This window comes from Elephas maximus, chromosome 6 (assembly GCF_024166365.1).
Source record: "Elephas maximus indicus isolate mEleMax1 chromosome 6, mEleMax1 primary haplotype, whole genome shotgun sequence".
NCBI classification, from domain to species: domain Eukaryota; kingdom Metazoa; phylum Chordata; class Mammalia; order Proboscidea; family Elephantidae; genus Elephas; species Elephas maximus.
The window spans coordinates 85576596-85597267 of record NC_064824.1 but is presented as its reverse complement, the minus strand read 5'-3'; the positions used below and the strand labels follow the sequence as shown (position 1 = coordinate 85597267).

At 35.0% G+C, this 20672-nt stretch overlaps 1 protein-coding gene across 5 annotated transcripts in view; it reads left to right on the top strand.

Annotated features, from left to right (window-relative positions):
- Positions 1-20672, top strand: part of CALCRL (calcitonin receptor like receptor) — a 122941-nt gene that overhangs the window by 89996 nt on the left and 12273 nt on the right. For all 5 annotated transcript variants that reach the window (XM_049887625.1, XM_049887624.1, XM_049887623.1 and 2 more), the window contains 4 exons: positions 13281-13407; positions 16611-16764; positions 18027-18087; positions 18171-18237. In XM_049887625.1, coding sequence (XP_049743582.1) covers positions 13281-13407; positions 16611-16764; positions 18027-18087; positions 18171-18237 — 409 coding nt within the window. The remainder of the gene's footprint in view (positions 1-13280; positions 13408-16610; positions 16765-18026; positions 18088-18170; positions 18238-20672) is intronic.

Below are 20672 nucleotides of genomic sequence, written 5' to 3'. Positions count from 1 at the left end.
TGAAAACAATCTACAAAGATAAATTATACTTATTATCAATTAGGAAATGAAATAAAATCTGATTCAATATTCTTGTATCTGTATTTATATATGTTTTATTAAAAAATAAAAGCTGTTCAATATCGTATGATCCTACTTTTATGAGACGACAATAGATCCTAGTGTGGTGGGTACCGTCTGGGGTAAAAGCTTGTGAGAAGCTATCTGAGATACAACTATTGGTGTCTATTTATTAAGAGGAAAAGAAAAAGAAGGAAAACAAAGTCTCGGATAAGAAATTAGTCTACAAGGCTAACAGCCTACACAAACCATAGCCCCAGCTGAGACTAGAAGAACTACATGGTGCCAGATACCACTACCAGCCATTCTGAAGAGGGCCAAAATAGATGGACCCTGACAGAACAGGAGAAAAACACAGACCAGAACTCAAATTCTTAAAAAATCCAGACTTACTGAACCAGTTGAGACTAGGAGACTCCCTGACACTATCGCCCTAAAATAATCTTTAAACCTTTAACACTTTTTTTTTTTTTTTGGTTTTGTTTTGCTTTGCTATTTTATTAATTACAAAGGCCAGATCTCACGATGTTTCCAGCCCAACCCCAGAAATCAGTGGTAGAAAAATAACAAAAGGAAAAGCCCCAAGCCATATAATAAAAATCTGGGAGTGCAGGCTAGGTGGGTGGAGCAGGAGGGGAGTGTTAAAGTTGTCCAGACCCTGAGCTCAACTTTTAGTGAAATAACAGATTGGAACACAAAATAAAGGACATTATTTATGAATATAGGGCTCCATTTAAAAGCCATCTATATGAGACCAAAAGGTCAACAATTATTTAAAGCAAAAATGAGAAGACAAGGGGGGCAGGGAAACTAAAGTACTGGAAATGGAACAACCAGAGAGCAATTAATGAGAATGTTCCCACATTGTGAAACATGTAGCTAATGTCACTGAACAACTTGTGTAGAAGCTGTCAAATGAGAACATAGTTTGCTTTGTAAACTTTCACTGAAAACAATAAAATATTACTTAAAAAATAATAATAAGTTACTAAAGCAAATGGAAGAAATCACGAAGTAAAAGAGCTGAACTGAAGATTTCAAAAGATGGCTCCAGAAGACAAAGTAAAATATAATGAAATATGCAAGTACTGGGGTTAGAAAACCAAAAGGTAAGAACACACTCAGCATTTCTCAAGCTGGAAGAACTGAAGAAAATATTCAAACCTCAAGTTGCAATTTTGAAGGATTCTATGGGCAAAATATTGAACGATGCAGGAAGCATCAAAAGGAATAAACAAAGTCACTGTACCGAAAAGAAATGGTCAACATTCAACCATTTCAGGAGGCAGCATATGATCAAGAACCAGTGATACTCAAGGAAGAAGTCCAAGCTTCACTGAAGGCATTGGGGAAAACAAGGCCCCAGGAACTGACTGAATACTGATTAAGATGTTTCAACAAAGGAATGCAGAGCTGGAAGCACTCACTCGCCTATGCCAAGAAACCTGGAAGACTACCTGGTCAGCCAACTAGAAGAGATCTGCATTTTTGCCCGTTCCAAAGAAAAGTGATCCACCAGAATGTGGAAATTATTAAATAATATTGTTAATATCACACACAAGTAAAATTTTGCTAAAGATCATTCAAAAGTGGCTGCAGCAGTATATTGACAGGGAACTGCCAGAAATTCAAGCTGGATTCGGAAGAGGATGCAGAACCAGGAATATCGTTGCTGATGTCAGATGAATCCTGGCTGAAAGCATAGAATATCAGAAAGATGCTTATTTGTGTTTTATTGACTATGCAAAGACATTTGACTGTGTAGATCATAACAAATTATGGATAACATTGCAAAGAATGGGAATTCCAAAACATATGCTCATGTGGAACCTGAGCAATTGTTCAAACAGAGCAAGGGGATACTGCATGGCTTAAATCAGGAAAGGTGTACATCAGAGTTGTATCATTTCACCATACTTATTCAATCTGTATGCTGAGCAAATCTAAGAAGCTGGGCTATATGAAGAAGAATGAGGCATCAGGATTGAGGAAGACTCATTGACAACCTGTGATATGCAGATGACACAACCTGAAAGTGAAGAGGACTTGAAATGATGAAGATCAAAGAGAACAGCCTTCAGTATGGATTACACCTCAACATAATGAAAACAAAAATCCTCACAACTGTACCAATAAGGAACATCACAATAAATGTAGAAGAGATTAACGTTATCAAGGATTTCATTTTACTTGTATTTACAAGCAAAGCCCATGGAAGGAGCAGTCAGGACATCAAATGACATTTTGTATTAAGTAAATCTGCTGCAAAAGGTCTCTTCAAAGTGTTGAAAAGCAAAGATGTCACTTTGAGGACTAAGGTGCACCTGACCTAAGCCATGATATTTTCAATCGCCTCATATGCAGAAGAAAGCTGGACAATGAATAAGGAATACCGAAGAAGAATTGATGCCCTTGAATTATGGTGTTGGTGAAGAATACTGAATATACCAGGGACTGCCAGAAGAATGAACAAGTCTGTCTTAGAAGAAATACAGCCAGAGTGCTCCTTGGAAGCAAGGATGGAGAGACTTCATCTCACATACTTTGGACATGTTATCAGGAGGGATCAGTTTCTGAAGAAGAACATCATGCTTGGTATAGTAGAGAGTCAGTAAAAAAGAGGAAGTCCCTTAATGAGATGGAATGACACAGTGGTTGCAACAATGGGCTAAAACATAGCAAGGACTGTGAGAAAGGCACAGGATCGGGCAGTGTTTCGTTATATTGTACATAGGGTTACTATGAATTGGAACCAACTTGAAGGCAACTACCAACAACAACATTTTTTTTTTTAACTAATCCATTAAAAGCTTTTAACAAATACTTAACCCAAATAGGCATATTATACCAGTAAGCACTATAAAACAAAATTAAATAGCACAATTTCTAGCCTTAGATGTACCACATTTATAAAGAAATTGTTACATTCTTCATGTAGAAAAATAAGTAAACATTGAATGAAAATATGCATAAAACAAATTCTTAATATAACATATAGTAATAACCTAAAAATACGTTGTTAAGGACATCAGTCAAAAACAATAAAACTTTTTTTTTTTAAATGCTTATCAGTCGACAGCACTGGGTACTGGGTATTAGGTACTGGAGTCTACATTAAAGAAATTGCTGTCTTTGACTTTGAGGTACTTCATTGTAACTGTCTATTAAAATAGCAGGAATCATCCCTGCTTTGTTTCTTTATATACCCCAGAGCTTAGCATAGAACCTTGCACATAGTAGGCACTCAAATTTTGTGGAATGAAGACATGAACTGGCTTGGAAACTTACTTCTAGGACTGACTTTCCTATGTCTTGCTATGACTTTGGACCATCAGCAAAGCAAAGGCATTAGACTAATGCTCTCTGACTCCTTACATTATTAATCAGAGGGACATCTGTGTAAAGCAAGTTGTGCGACTCTGTTGTCAGATGGAAAAATAACAAGAGTCTTCTTAAAATATGTTGAAATTGAATGGCTAATAAAGCACGTTTATGTAGACAATGATCCAGAAATTAACCTTTTTCCAACTAACCTGGAAACAATTCCTGGAGTAGCCGATGGTTCGCATAAAATCATTATGTATAAACAGTCTATAACATCTTTCTGCTTCTTAAACCAGTTCCTCATACTGCAGTTATTCTTGCTTTGTCTTTGGTAGAGGAAACGTTTTTTTTTTTTTTCTTTTTTCTGTAAATGAGGGTTATTGACCCATCATAATAAAAATGAAGAACCATTCAAAAAGTTGATTTAGGGTGCTGTTTGTTATTTTTTATTTAGAGAGAGAAAAGTCTACTACTCATCCATGCTTTAAATTACAAACAGAGAACATGAAATACTATTAGCCAGATATACTTCAGTTTTATATTAGAGCCAATTAAAGGAAAGACTCAGATTAGGAGATAAAAGGAAAGGGGAAAGAAAGAGAGGGAGACATAAATTTGGGGTTTGCCAAGCCCTGAGAGGCAATGACTCTTAGTCATAAGGTTCCTTGGAAAAACAAAGCAGAACCCTTTAGATAAAAAAGAAAGAAAGAAAGAAAGAAACTTTACTGGAATTAGTTATAAATTATCTTTTAATTACTACTTAAAATTTGAGAGCATAGCAAAACCTCATGCTAACTTTCAACCAGGACAAAAGACCCTATCTTCTTGCATGTAAAAGATGGTATCTGATTTGTATGGAAAAAAAATAGCTCATTTTTTAAAGAACATCTTTGTTTTGCTGACATCTCAGTCACTGATTCAAAACAATTATAAAGCCAAGTTGTATATTGACAACTATATAGACAAATTATATCATTTCTAGGTAATTACCAAAATGTCTTAAATAAAATTCAACAAAAAAGCCTTTATTCAGTTGGTAGGCCAATGCTTTCGCAATTTAACTTACTAAAACTCGTTGCCGTCAAGTCGCTACTGACTCATAGCCACCCTATAAGACGGAGAACTGTCCCATAGAATTTCCAAGGAGCAGCTGTTGGATTCGAACAGCTGACCTTTTAGTTAGCAGCTGTAACTCTTAACCACTTCACCACCAGGGCTTCTAATTTATTAAAATAACCCTTAAACGCTTGTATTTCTGCTTTTCGGGAGATATGATCCAAATTCTAAACTTTTGCTTAGATCATGTCTCACTACATTTAACCGATACTGTGAACTTTTATCTCCTTTCCAGTTTCTTTTGTATTTCTCTTGAATTAAAACAACAGTAGTTTTCTTCTTTAAGCTATCATTTTTTAATCCTGAAAATTGCTCATGATTCAGTCTTTAAATCAGTTCTAAACACAGTAGGGAAGCTAGCTAGTTAAATAAATCCAAAGAACCTTTCTCTACAAATCATACCCTGATGTACCTGTTTGGCAAATCAGAAGTCTTACTTAAAGAATTTGCTTAAAAAGCCTGGCAAATCTGCACTGTCAATGGTTTGACAAAGGCTGCGTTCAGAAATACACTCATCCAATGGCCCCTGAATAACATACCTCTCAGTGCTATCCATGGGTCCCTGGGTGGTACAAATTGTTCGCACTCAACTATTAACCCAAAGGCTGGAGGTTCAAACCCACCCAGTGGTGCCATGAAATAAAAACCTAGCAATCTGCTTCGGTAAAGCTTATATCTAAGAAAACCCTATGACGCAGTTCTACTCTGTAACACGTGAGGTCGCCATGAGTCGGGATCAACTCAGCAGCGATGAGTTTTTGCTTTGGTCAGTACTACCCAGGATTACTTTCTTAACTCTTATGGTAATTTTCATTCTCTTTAAGCTTGTTATTAACTACAATCCTGAGATATTCCCTATTTTGTTGTATGCGTCCCAGCTTCCTCCATCTTAATATTGGGTATTGTTTTCTTAACTACATGTATTTTTAGTGTTTTCTTAAATCATGCTTACTGATTCTATTTCTAAATTAATGAATTATAATCAATGTATTGAAAAAGCCATCTCCCTCACACCAAATATGGTGAGAACTGAAAACATTCCTATTCGATAATGCAAGTCTTGGTTGGAAAGCTTTTAAAATATGTCCACTTTAATTATGTAATAAAAGCACTGCAGTTCCACATTAGAGTATCAGATGTGAATAAAAACAGAGTAGTGCAAGTAACAGATTTGATCTAAAAAAAAAAAAAGTTTCCTTATAATGTAATTTCTATTACTGGTTTACAGAGGAGAGTCCCAAATATGGAAATATGAAGTAAATAATTGAATTAGATAATTTGGACTTGTTTGAAATCATAAGTTTATTATTTAAAACTATAATTGCATGTTAAAGATCATATATTTTCATTTCTATTGGTATTTTTGAGAAATATGCAAGTCCTCTGTAGGAGAATTTCATCTATTTTGTTTGAGCAAGTTGAAACATAAATGCTACTTAAACATATCTAAATTTTCATGGGGATAGAATGAGAAATCTTTTTAACAAAGCTGATGATTCACTGCCTGGTGTAAAACTTATGTAGTTATTTGAATGAAGTAAAATTTTATAAATTTAAATAGAGAACAGAAACAACTTTTTTCTCCCAAAAGACATAATACATTTTGCAATCTGGTTTCTACTCTTGCAGACATAGTTTATTTTCCTAGACCATCACCACAGATATGCCTGTATAGGAGGAGAAAGTCAAAGTAAAACCTCCAAAGTATAGTATCTTTTTAGTATTTGGGACTAAGAAAAACCAGAAATAGCTGGATATCATGCTGGTAGCATTTGCTGATGGAAGATTAAGGTGTAATACAAAAGAGCATCAGTGTCACAATCGAAACTTATTAAGCAAATTACGGTCTTCAAATTTAATTTTCTTCCTCTATCGTACAGAAAAAAAAAATGTGGACTTTTGCCTTGTGCTTTATTCTCATTGTCTGACTTTTCTGCTCCTCAAAAAATTTAAGCTCAAGGCTTTCACTTGGGGTGTCTCCTCTGGTTGGAATGTTTTTTTCCCCCTATCTTCTCTTGTTTCAGTATTATCTTGAGTACAGGAAGTTTCTGGGTTACAAACATCCGACTTACAGACAACTCATACTTAAGAACAGACTGCCATAAAGCCTCTTAAAAATTTGAGTTAAATACAATGGTTTGTCATAACAACACACGCAATACTTTGTAATGCTCATGAAAACATTGCGTGGCTTCAGCACTTCATCTAAGCTGTTTTAAGAAAAGTTTTTAAAAATTTTTTTTACAGTACTGTATACCTATGCAAGCACACACACACACACACACACAGATTCTCTCTCCCTTTTCAGTACAGTACCATGTCGTTATTTTTATTATTAATGTATTATTATTACTATTATATACTGTATTATGTTTAAGATGTTTTTGTGTATTTGGAAGTGTTTCTTAAGTGTTATATACATAGAAAGGTAAAATATATACTATATTCTAAGACAAACTGACGCTAAATAAGAACCGTAAGTACCTGTTTCGACTTACCTACAAATTTGACTTAAAGACAGGTTTAGGAACGGATCTCATTCCTAACCTGGGGATTGCCTGTATTCCCCTCACCCTGGCCAAATTGTTTTTCTGTCCTTTAACCCAGCTTTAATTTTTGAAAAGCACATAGCAGTATCTGGAATTACAGTATTTATGTATCTACTTGCCCTCCATTGTTACATGAATAACAGGAAGTCAGGAGCTTGCTCTCTTATTCATAGCTGTTTCCCCAGTATCTAGAAACAGGGCCCAAATGGATTCATATGCATCAATAAGTAGTTGTAAGTGAATATTAAACTAGACAAAAGCCTTACTGCTGATTTTTACTTTCTTCAGAACTTCAACATTCAAATTCAATGGACTACCTGCTGGAATTGTGATATTGAGCAATTTACCTCAATTTTATTAAAGGATAATGATACTTCAAAGGGTTGTTAACTAAGGTGATGAATGTAAACTGCTGATCTCTGTGCCTGGGATATTCTAAGTGTTCAGTAAATGGTGGTTGCTATTATTATGAATTTTACATCTGAAAGTTTTTTTTTTTTAATTTTATTTATTTACTTATTTTAGTTTTTGAGTGTAAGAATCACAGGCATTCAGAAAGCCAGTTTCTTCTTCTCTTTGTGTCTTGCCTGTTTGGAAACCAGGACCATTTACAAATGGGAAGAAATCATTTGGCCACATAAAATGAACACAGCTGTTCTTTTATGCAGCATTGTACTCATATGTTATTTCAAATGAGTAGCCTGAAAATGGGGTCATGGGAGAGGCAGCATGATAGAACAAGAGCAATCCTTCTTCCCCCCAGAGGGACTTTCACTGAGCACCTTGGCTAAAAACACTCTGGTGCTCTTTCAGATCTGGCCAAAAGAATCACTAGAAGCCTCCAAAAAGAAGGCTATTGATCGGGGTTATATCTATTCCTTGTCATACATCACCAAGGTTACATTCAGTAGACAAAAGCTATTCATACTGCTAATTCTTTTAATATGTTTGTTGTATTCTGCCTGTTGTTTTTGGCAGTGTTCAAATATAACATGCACTTTCCTCTTGGATACATGGTTAGTGTTTCCTTGAGAAAAGGTCTGGGCATTTGGAAATTAAATTAGATAAGCTAGAATAGGAAAGCAGTGCCTCATAGACTGGGCTGCTCTTACATTGCTTATATTTCCTTTTTTCATGATTAGTATTGCTCATGATTAGTAGAGAGGAAAATAGTTTGAAAATTTCTAACTCATGTCAAAATTAAATGCATAACAAAGATAAACAAATTTTTGTCCAACTATGGGAAGGATGAAAGTCCACAGGAACAAAATTTAGGTTGCTTGACCCATTGCCCTTCATTTTATTGAAATTCTCATTTTAACGATAAATACTTGTGTTTTGTAATAAAAGGATGACAATGTCTTTACTGTTTTATTACTTAAAACATTGTATATATTTTTTTAAATAAAGAGGCAGTTTTGCACTACTGAGATGAATCTTAATGCTATTTTATTACTTATGGTAGAAAACCATTAGAGAACTTAACCAAAATCAGTCATATAATAATTGCATTAAAAGATGATAACTAACTTACAACTACAGCTCGCCAGAGTTTCAGTATTATGCCAAGCACTTTATATGATTTATCTCATTTAACATTCAAACCAATCCTATGAATTATTATTGTTATTGTTTGTATATTACAGATGAGAAAGTGAGACTTAGAGATCTTAAATACATTGCCCAAAGTCACACTATTATGGCAGAGCCTGGATTCACACTCAGGTCAGGCTCCAAATCCACTCTGAATTACTACCCTGTAATGACTTGATTTTAATGACTTGAGTGGCGTAGTGGTTAAGTGCTACAGCTGCCAACCAAGAGGTCGGCAGTTCAAATCCGCCAGGTGCTCCTTGGAAACTCTATGGGGCAGTTCTACTCTGTCCTGTAGGGTTGCTATGAGTCAGAATTGACTCGACGGCAGTGGGTTTGGTTTTGGTTTGGAATGACTTGATAAGGAGTTGTTGGGTGGTACAAACAGTTAAGTGCCGGGCTACTTACTAACCAAAAAGTTGGCTGTTCAAACTCACTCAGAAGTGCCTCAGAAGAGAGACCTGGTGATTTGTTTCTGAAAAATCACAGCCATGAAAACCCTATGGAGCACAAGTCTACTCTGGAATACATGGAATCATTATAAGTCAGAACCTACTCCATGGCAACTGGTTTAATAACTTGATGAGGAGACAGTTGTGGTTCAGTGGTAGAATTCTCATCTTCCATGTGGGAGACCCAGGTTCGATTCCCTGCCAATGTACCTCAAGCGCAGCCACCACCCGTCTATCACTGGAGGCTTGCCGTGTTGCTATGACAGTGAAAAGGTTTCAGTGGAGCTGACAGAGTAAGAGAGACTAAAAGAGAAATGAAGAAAGGCCTGAAGATCTACTTTTTGAAAATTCAAACCAATCAAAACTCTATGGATCACAATGGTCCAATCCTGTTGTGCATGGGGTCACTGTGAGTAATGGCCAACTGGCTGGCAGCTAACACAACAACTGACTTGATGAAGTTCCTGGGTGGTGCAAATGGTTAATGTGTTCAGTTGCAAATCAAAAAGTTGGAGGTTTGAGACCACCCAGAGACCTCTGAATAAAGGCTTGGTGATCCACTTCCAAAATGATCAGACGTTGGAAAACCCTATGGAGCACAGCTCTACTCTGACATACATGGGTCATCATGAGCACAGTCGACTCGATGGCAACCGGTTTTTTCTTTACTGACTTGATGCTACTTGTCTTTTATTGTTCCAAATGAGAGACGAAGTGTCATGGCTACTTTACACACATACTGTAATGGTTTTCTTGATACTCTTGTAGCAACTTTAGAACTCTGTCAAAACTGGATACTGAGATATTGCATAAAAAATTATATGAAGAGAATATGAAGTGGAAACAATCCAAACCCACAAACACATTTTCTGTTCTGTGGTCATGCTAGGATAGAAAGGGATATTTTAAAATTTAAAGACAGCTGAGAAAGTTCTTTTGTAAAACACTCTCTAAGCTTATAAAATAATTGATTTTAATATTTTGAGTAAAATATGGACAGGTCAGTGTTTTGTTCTGTTATACATAGGTTTGCTATGAATCAAAACAAAATCAATGGCACCTAACAACAACAACATGGACGTTTTTAAGAATGTAAAGTAGGTAAAATTGGTTACAGGTTAAAATTTGGGAGAAAAAAAAATACCCAAGTACTGCAGAGTTTCATTTAAACAAATCAGTGTGTTTACCAATTACATGGTTTGGCTTTCATTTACGAGTTGGTTTTATTTGTACCAATCCACTTACATGTGTTAATGAATATGCTTAGAAGGAAAAAACATGTACCAGTAGAAAAATCTGAGCCATTTCTACTACTAACGTTGATAGAAACCATATGTCAGATAGCATCTGTCTGCATTTGTTTAAGTTGCACAGCGCCTGGAGGCAGAAATGAAAGAAACTAAAACAATAGGATAATATTTTAGACAGTAGGACATATTTAAAAAATACAAAGTAAAATGATTTGGCAATGCTCCAGCCTATTACAACAGTTTGGACAGCTAAACTGGATATCAGAGTTTCCAATGCAGACGACTTCGGTTTGAGTTATATAGGGTGGATTATCTAGGTTGACCATATTAATTGGATAATTTTATAAAACACTCAAAACAAACTCTAATGTCTTTTTAATAAAATGACTCCATGTGTCCTCTTAATTATTTGTTTAGTTTTGATATTAAATGTTTCATCAGTTTCAAGTGGCTTTCATCCTGTTATTTCAAAACTGTTTGTAATATGACATTGTGTCTAAAAGAGGGAAATACTATGTATCATTTTATCACAAAGTAAGAGAAAAAGAAGTCTTTGTGTGTGTGTGTGTGTGTGTGTGTGACTGTACTCACAATTATAACACCCTTTGAGGAAAATAGATACCAGCAGGTCATTTGCAAGTCTAACTTTCAAGTCAGATTGAGATGGCAGCAGGGTCATGAGAAAAGAGGAATTATAAGAGGAATAAAAACACAAACCCTCATAGCTAAGTGCAGGAAGTTTAAATGTACAAATGGAAAATTAAAATTGTTTTTAAACTAACTTCAGTTAGCATTTTATATTACTTCATTCCAATCTTTTCACAAGTGAATATTAAAATAACATAGTTATAGTATAAAAGTTATTATGTTTCTTAGCTTCTTCATCTACATGTCAGCTTACTTCTACCAATCGTTGCTTTTATTGCTATTATTGAAAGTCTTCTTTAACATTTGTTTTTATTCACCCCAATTTACTCCTTGCAAATATTTCACATCTGCTGTCTAAGCAGAACTTTCAGTCTCTGGGTCATAATTTGAGAACCTTAAGATTTTCTTGTTTATGTATGTCTTAACCAATTGATCTGAATATAAATGTGTTCAGCAGAAAAGGGCAGAATAGCTCAATTAAGGAAAACTTTTTTTTTTTTTCCCCCATGATAGTGACTGAGGAACTTGGGTTCTATTACTACAAAAATGTTTGTTAGCAGGAAGAAGCAGTTCCTCCCTAAACAATATTATTGAGTTTACACATGGTAAACTCAAGGCAGGCATTTTAAAACAAGATCTTGTAGACAAATTTTATATGTTGATTATGTTCATTATAGAAGAAGAGTGATAAATTATAAGAAATAAAACACACACAATATAAATGATTTGAAAGGAACGATCTTTTACTAAGCTTTTCTCATATTTATCACTTCACTCCCAAATGAACACAAAGCATTCAGGTCATTACTGTAACATTTTAGCCAAAATAGGGGCATCTTTCTCTCAGTTTCCCTTGAATTTTGTCATCTGTTGGTTTGAATACTTTCAAGGATTCTTCATTTCTTCAGAATATCATCTTACGCTCCGCAGCATGATTTCTGCCTGCCTCTCACTACTGCCCTTGCATTACAAAGTCAACCTAAATAACTGGCTTATTACTGTGGAAACACTGGCAGTTCCCAGCTGTGTTCCATTTTGATGGACTCCAGCTATATTTTACATACTTGTGGGTCTATGACTAACTTATTTATACTCAAGGATCTATCCAATAGCCATCTTGTCCATGAAGCCTTTCTTGAAGTTTCTCCTCAGAGCACCTAGTTCTGTGAATGGCATGTATTGACAATCCATAAATAATGATTTGGATTTAATTAACTTCCAAGTTCTTTCAAAATACTAGAGCTATATATAGAATCACTGGAAGAATATTCAGAGATAATATAGCCTGAACTCTGAATTGTATTTTTATAAATAGACATTAATCTCATAACCAAACTATAATCTTTTATGCACATGATCTCTTTATGATAAGGGAAGACAGTGAAAAAATTGGTGAAAATCTCCTTAGAGTTTCCAAACCAGAGGTTTTGGGTTTGAATTGTATAGGGTAATTATCTAGGTTGGCCATATTAATTGGATAATTTGATAAAACACTGAAAATAAGCTTTTATGTCTCTTTAACAAAATAATTCCTTGTTTCCTCAAGTATTGGTTTGGTTTTGATATTAAATATTCAGTTTCAAGTAGATTCCATTCTATTATTTCAAAACTTGTCCATAATAAGCTTTGAAAGAAAGGTTTCCTGGAGGAGTGTGGGTAAGGCAGTCATATACCTTTGACTTGATCCTTGAAGGCAGTTATATTTAGCAACCTTCTTAGACTGGATTCAATCTGAAGAGTGGCATTGGTTATAATTAATTATGATTCTCCCTGAAATCTACTCTTATATGAATTCCATAAAGCCAGCTGTTTTGTTTTGTATGAAAGAAACACCACTAAAATTTGGCACTATTTTATATCTTATGTGTGGTTGGGCCAAGTAGAAAAATTCAGGAAAGTGAACAAATCTCATTGGTTGCTATGTCTGTATGTTATCAGTTTATATATTCTAAACAAAATATTATCTTTCTCATGGTTGTTCTGCCTAACCATCACCCAAAACAAAACAAAAAAACCACAGGCCATGTAAATAGAAGAACTTAAATGGTATAATGAAAAGAGAATTATGTTTGTTAGAATTTCACAAAGCCTAGGTTTTCAATTTAACTAGCTGCATGAGTTACCTAACTTCACTGAATCTCAATTGGTGCATTCTCAAAATGAATCAAAGTATCTGTCTTGTTGAGAGATTAACAGAATTGGGATAATATCTTATTTGAATGATTATTATGAAAAAATATGGAAATATTGCATGATGTTAACACACTTTGCTTTCTCTTGTCCTTTAGGAGCCTGAGCTGCCAAAGGATTACCTTGCACAAAAACCTCTTCTTCTCTTTTGTTTGTAACTCTATTGTCACAATCATCCACCTCACTGCAGTAGCCAACAACCAAGCCTTAGTGGCTACAAATCCCGTAAGTAAAACAAGGCTGTGCCCTTAGGTTCGCTGGGCAGAGGCAAGGCCTTGATATTTGTGTTAGGTATATAATTAAGCATATATATGTATATATTTTAAGTTCTGACATGTAGAGAACATATGTAACTATTTTCAATTTAGTAAGATGAATATTTCCCAATGTTCTCAAAGATATAAAATTGAAAATCAAAGGGAGGAATAAATGTCTTTAACTATTTATATATTCTGGACATATCTCCACCTCATTTTATGGCTATAGAGTCCTACAGCTGGTGGGACATTAGGGTTTATGAATAAGCAACATTTACCCAACTGAGTTTAAAAAATTGATCAAAGCAACTAAGTGTAGTACAAAAATAGTTCATCAAGATGAAAAATTTTATTTAAAAAATGTTTTTGGTATCAGGCTGACTTAACGAAGTCAGTAAAAGCAGAAGGTGAGAAATGAATTATATATTTCCTACATTTTATTAAACTTTATTAATTATAAAATTTCAAAGGGATCTACCTAGTCCTCATTCCCTAAAGAGACATTTAAAAAATTGTCTCCTTCAAATCTCTTTGAAAACACAATTTTTAAGATGAGCCTCAAAACATTCACAAAAATAAGCACACAACCTGTCATAAGATAAAAGCCAGTTTTTTAAAAAACGTGAGTTAAATTTTATTTATACAAATTTATGTATTTTTTATGCATGCTACATGCATACATAAACAATATTTAAATCAAAATATCTGCATGTATAGCTTAAACATACATGCTCATTTTAAAAATCATCTGCTTTCATGAAGTTTGTACTGTGTGCACATATACACACATACATATTTGGGTATGGATTTGTGTGCGTGTACATAAGAGTTTTTCTTTTTTTTTTTCAAGACTAAGATATCTAGTTATGGAAATCAGGGAAAGGAAGGAATTTTCACTCAGTGAGTCAATAAACAACACTCTCGTATGTGTGTTTTTAGGGTTTTTCCAAAATTCTAAAATTCCCTGCATTGTTTGCACATGTGCATCCGGATTGCTTTAATCTTGTGTATGTTCCACTAAAGTCACCGGGATAGGAAACACTCTGGAGTATAATTAGCAATATAAAAGACTGCCCAACGTCCTGACATTCTGGAATGAATCTCTGTAGGGCAAGGAGATTCAGAGTTTCATCATAAAGCTGCAAAGCAACAGATTTTAATCCTTGTATTTATACACAGGAGGAGCCCAGTGGTTAAATGGCTCAGCTGCTAATTGAAAGGTGGTGGTTCAACCCACCAGCTTTCCACGGAAGAAAGATGTAGTAGTCTACTTCCATAAAGATTTATGGCTTTGGAAACCCTACACGGTAGTTCTACTCTGTCCTACAGGGCTTTTATGAGTCAGAATCGATTCGATGGCAGTGGGTTTGGTTTTGGTTTTTGGTATTTATATACGAGGATATTTTGTTTATCACACAAATTGCAAACTGCAGCATAGGTATTTTTAAATATTTCCTTAGAAAAATGTATTCTGTTTATACCACCAGTGCCCTACATCATATTTTTTTTCTAAAGCATGCTTTAAGCTCTTTTTATCATATCAGTTATAGATTTCTTTAAATGAAATCAGGAACTAGAATTCCAAATAGATATGAATGTCTAAAAATATGTTAAAATATATAGATAAGAAAGTTGAATGAAGTCTGTCATTTCTATACAATGTACTTGAATAACTCACTTTTACCTTTAAGAGCACTTTCTTAATATAATGCTGTGTTTGATATCAAGGTGTATTATTCAAAATTTAAGAATATTACACGTTCTTCAGATTATTTAATGAAGGAATAGGTTTTATAAATATCCATCAGGAGGCATTGTGTATACTGGTGAAAACAGAATTGAATAGGATTTATGTCTGGGGTGTAGCTTTGATTGATGTTGCATGGACATTAGAAAATCATTTAACTTCTCCAGTAATTAGCTTTTTTAATCCACAAAATATCTAAATAGTGATAATGCATACTCAGGATTTTTTTCAGGATTTAATAAGACAATGTACATAAAAATATTTTGTAAGCTAACTCCCATGCAAATGCTATTACAGTTCTATGATAACTCAACATTTATTTTCCAGTGCATTTCATTTTCAATTTTCTATTTAGTGGGATGATTTATTTCAAAAATACCAAAGGTTACTGCTTAGCATTTATTAAGTCCCAGAATGTAAACTGAACCTAATAGAGGAGCTTTAAATTTATTACTTCTGTTGAGGAGTAATCTGTATCTCTCACTCCCTTGTGTTTTCTTTATTTTATGTTTGAACCTCTCTCTTCCTGTCCCTTAAGAGTACAGAGGAGAAGGCAAGGAAACGAGGAAGGGAAACTATAAAATTTTCTTTCTTTTTTTTTTAAGTACATGAAACCCTCAAGCCTCATATTTGAATAGCATAAGCTATGGGCTCATGAGGCTATTACTTTATAAAAATTTTGACTGGTAGCCCATAATCCACAGGACTTTCCAAGTATTTGAGTACTTTTAATGAATTACTCTCATATATATTAGTATTTTTCCAACAGCATAAAATTATCAAGGGTTTGTGTTAACATATTTACAATAAGTGTAAATAGATATAAAACCATCCATGTGTGAAATTTTTATACTTATATAATAACTAAAACATATTAGGAAAATATGTATTAACTAAACAATAAATTTGGAAATATGAACATCAAAGATACTCTTGGAGCAAAAATAACTTGTCAGCATATATTTTTAATGTAAAATATATGATAAACTACTAGGTATTTATATTTTTGTGTTTGTGTATGTGTATACATTCGTAGCCCCATAAGGTTGGCCGTTTGAGTCCACCAGCAGCTCCTTGGAAACCTTATGGGGCAGTTCTACTCTGTCCTATAGGACTGCTATGAGTCGGAATCGACTGAAGGGCAATGGCTTGGTTTTGGTTTTATACATTTGCATGTAGATTTTATACATTTTTTTAATGAGTTATACCATTATAAACCTTCGGGGTCTGTGGCTAAAAACTTAGAAGCACCATTAGGTGAATACAAAGACTGGCATTTTACAAATCTGAATCTTTGGTGTATAAAAATTTGTGTAGAAGAGAGAAAATTCCATGTCCCTAGAAAACTGAGATAAATGGAACTATTGCTTTATATGTGAATTCGTAAGCAACTAAATATAAAGTGCTCTCTTTTTCCCTCACAGGTGAGTTGTAAAGTGTCCCAGTTCATCCACCATTACCTGATGGGCTGTAATTACTTTTGGATGCTCTGTGAAGGCATTCACCTACACACGCTCATCGTGGTGGCTGTGTTTGCAGAGAAGCAGCACCTGCTGTGGTATTATTTTCTTGGCTGGGGTAAGTGCCATTACACACACCTGCTGCTTCACCTGATTGAGAATGCTTTTGGAGAATGTGAGATTCCTTTGTAATAAAAATATACTACTAATTATTTTTAAAGAAAATCAGGTGTAAAACTTTTGCTTCTACTGTAAACTGAGATATTTAAAGCAAACTAATTTTCACAAAGTTATTCATTGTTTGCAGTACTTATAAGTTAATTAATAATACAAAGCTTTTTTCTATTTAGTATTCCTATGAATTAGTGAATTTTGGCTGACTTTATGTAGTAACTAAAACAATGGAATTAGAATGATGATTAAGCGATCTAGTCCTTGCACTGTTCTGAATCTCCTTTTTCCTGATGCGTAAGATAAGGATATTGGTCTTAACTGGAAAAAGGACATTTAAACAACAACAACAAAATTAACTTATAAAAAGCATTCATGCTTTTATGTTAGGAGTGCAGGGGTCAATAAATGAATAAAGGCATGCAAAAGATTTTTTTTCCACACATTCTACTTGATATGATATTGTTCATAAAGCAGACGTAGATACACTTCTAGCATTATAAATCAAAGGATAGTGCAAAATATAAAATGTAGAAACTAAATCCAAGATGATGAGTTTCCAGAAACCTAACTGAAATATCTATTTGTCTGTCTCTTGAGATATCGATATAGGTATAGATGTAGATATAGATAGGTATGCATACACAGACACAGACTTGTTAGCAAATTCAGATTATCTTTAAAGAGAGTATCTTCATTTCATGTTTGAAAGATCTAATTTAGGATGTTTAAATCACAGGCCAAAGTTCTGGTCCGTGACCCATCTCTCATCCTTTTCCTCTTCTTCAGATACTGACATTTCTATTAAGCTTGTCTCTCACAGTAGAAACTCTAATGTTAACTTCTTCTGCCTGAACATCTGTCAAATATTGACCAATTCCATCTCACAGGGGAGGAGGAGAACGAATGTCCTCTAGGCCTCAAGGCTTAGGCAGTAAACTTAGGGATTTAGGCTCTGAAGTCAGACCACCTGATGCAAAACAGCTTAGAACAAAACATACACGTATTCATAAACACAAAAATATAAATACCCAGTAGTTTATCATATTTTACTGCTTGTCTAGTACAGATAACAATTACAAAATAAATATATGTTGACGAGTTTTTTGCTCCTACTGTATCTTTGATTTTCAAGTTTCGCAAAATATTTTAGAGCTCCATCTAGAGGTAAATTCACCTGTTCACTTTCTTTTTCATTGATATTTACAGGATTTCCACTGGTTCCTGCCTGTATACACGCTGTTGCCAGAAGTTTATATTACAATGACAAGTAAGATAATCTTTCTTTACGGTTTCTATTGAAACCAAGTGAAAGGAAAATCTTCAACGGTATTTCCCTGTGTTTTCCCCTAGCTGCTGGATCAGTTCTGATACCCATCTCCTTTACATTATCCACGGCCCGATTTGTGCTGCTTTACTGGTATGTCATTACAATTCTCCTTATTTTCATCATTGCTATATTTCAGTGTTATTTCCTGAATCACATGCTCTATAGTACCTACCAGAATCCCAGTAAGACACAGATGATGAGCTTACAGGGTTTAACTGAAGAGAGTTTAATGAAGGTGTTATATTCGAGGTGAGGGCAGGACAAGTAAAGGGAACTCATAAGCCACTCAGGAACCAGCTACACTGGGAAGCTGTTATCACCACTAGACTTGTAGAGAGGGTATACCAGTGCTACTGGAGTTAAGCACGTGCTGGGAGGGATCGCTCAACTGGAGCTTTGACTTTGGGTAAAGGAATACAGTCTTTTGGAGTGATACTCTGATTATAAACCAAAAACCAAATCCATTGCCGTCAAGTCAATTCTGACTCATAGCGAGAGTCTAACAGGGAAAGAAATGGGGAAATGAATACCCACACTTCTCTCTCCTCCCATGCTCTTATCTGTTGGTTCCTCTCATTGACCGAATTCATAAATGTCAGAGGACAAAAAAACCTGGGTGAAGGGGCAGTCCATAGAAGTCCTCCTCCTGGGGCACAGGGCACAACAGAGAGGGGAGGAGAAGAACTTTGGAAGTGGGGGTGGCAAACAGGGAAACTCAACACACTTACATTGGTAGTAAGAGTAGCATTTCATAAAGTCTTTAATTTAGAAAAAAGGTATTATTCAAACTGTTGCATTATTATTATAATCATCTTTTAATGTAAGTGCACTAATTGGACTTTTTTTTTTTTTAAGTGTGGATGCAGGGAAACAGAAGTCCCATTTGATATTTAATTTCATTGTTTGAATGAGGAAGTAAATTAATCCCAATTGGCATGTTTTCTCTCAGAGAGTATTAGAGATCAGGCTATAATTATAGTCTCTTAGAGTGATACTTTAATTATAAACCAAAAACCAAACCCATTGCTGTCAAGTGGATTCTGACTCATAGCTACCCTGTAGGACAGAGTAGAACTGTCCCGTAGAGTTTCCAAGGAGCACCTGGTGGATTTGAACTGCTGATCTTTTGGTTAGCAGCCATAGCACTTAACCACTATGCCACCAGGGTCTCCACTTTAGTTATAGCTAGTATTAAAAATCGATTATTAGTTATGTGTAAAAAGATAAAGGCTGCATGTTTCTCAGCTAAAGTTCAAAGCTTCCAGATCCTTTTTCTTTTTCAGGCTCTTTTTTTAAAAATAAAATTCCCTTGTTTTTACTATATTTGCTAGCTGCATTTAGGATATGTTTGTGACAGAATAAAATTCAAGCCATCCCCAAAGTTGATACACTTGTTCAGAGAATAACTATAGAGACAGGCTGCCTGCATTTGAATGCTGCCTTCAGCTCTTAGGTGATGTGTGATTATAGGCAATTTACATAATCACTCTGTGCCTCAATTCCTCATTTGGAAAATGGAAAATGTCATAATAGCAAATTGAAGCTTTTTTTAATGGGGATTAAAGGACATCATGCATGAACAGCGCTTACCCTGGCATGTAGTAAGTGCTCAACAAGTGTCAAATGCATGGTTTGTGCCTACCCACACTAGACGGCCAGTTCAAAGGTCAACACGTGGAATCGATTATGCTCGTGGAAATGTTTAATATACCTTAGTGTATAGTGAAAATGTCAAAGGCAGAAGCACTTCTTCCCTTGATCCCTCCCATACTAGGAGCATGTGTGACACACTGTGTTTAAGCTGTGTGGTGAGACTGCCTGGCTCTGTATTCTTTGTCATCAAAGAGCCAGCTTGGAACCCTGGCTCTATCGCTGTCAGCTGTGTATTGCAGGGCAACTTCTGTTTTGTTCTATTTTGAACTTTGTGATTTCTTTTCTCATCTGTAATTACGAAATAATAAGAATAGATAGCTCATGGAGTGTTGTAAAGATTAAATGAGATATTTCTTGTTAAGTGATTAGCACATGCATAGAGTATAATACGGAAACCCTGGTGGCTTAGTGTTTAACAGTTCAACTGCTGACCCAAAGATCAGCAGTTCAAATCCACCAAGCACGCCTTCGAAACCCTGTAGGGCGTTCTATTCAGTCTTATAGGGTCGCTATGAGGCCGACTCCACGGCAACAGGTTTGGTTTTTTTGGTTTTGGAATATAATAAACTCTCAGGAAAATGCTTAAAAAAGCTCCTTCACTTGCAATTTCTGTGGGATACCATGATTCTGTACTGTGGAGGTCTCAATAGAAATTAAGATACATTGGGCTGCAAAGGAGCTTCCAGAAAAATACAACACACAATTTTATCACAGATCTGACTATGTAGAGAAGGATGTGACTCAAGTTCCTAAATCAGAGGTTTAGGAAGTAAGTAAAAGCACCAGGCAAGTGAAGGATTTAAGAGCAAACGCATACACTTCTTAACAGAACCCAACCCTGTCAACTTCGGGAGAGAAAAGTAAACGGTGCA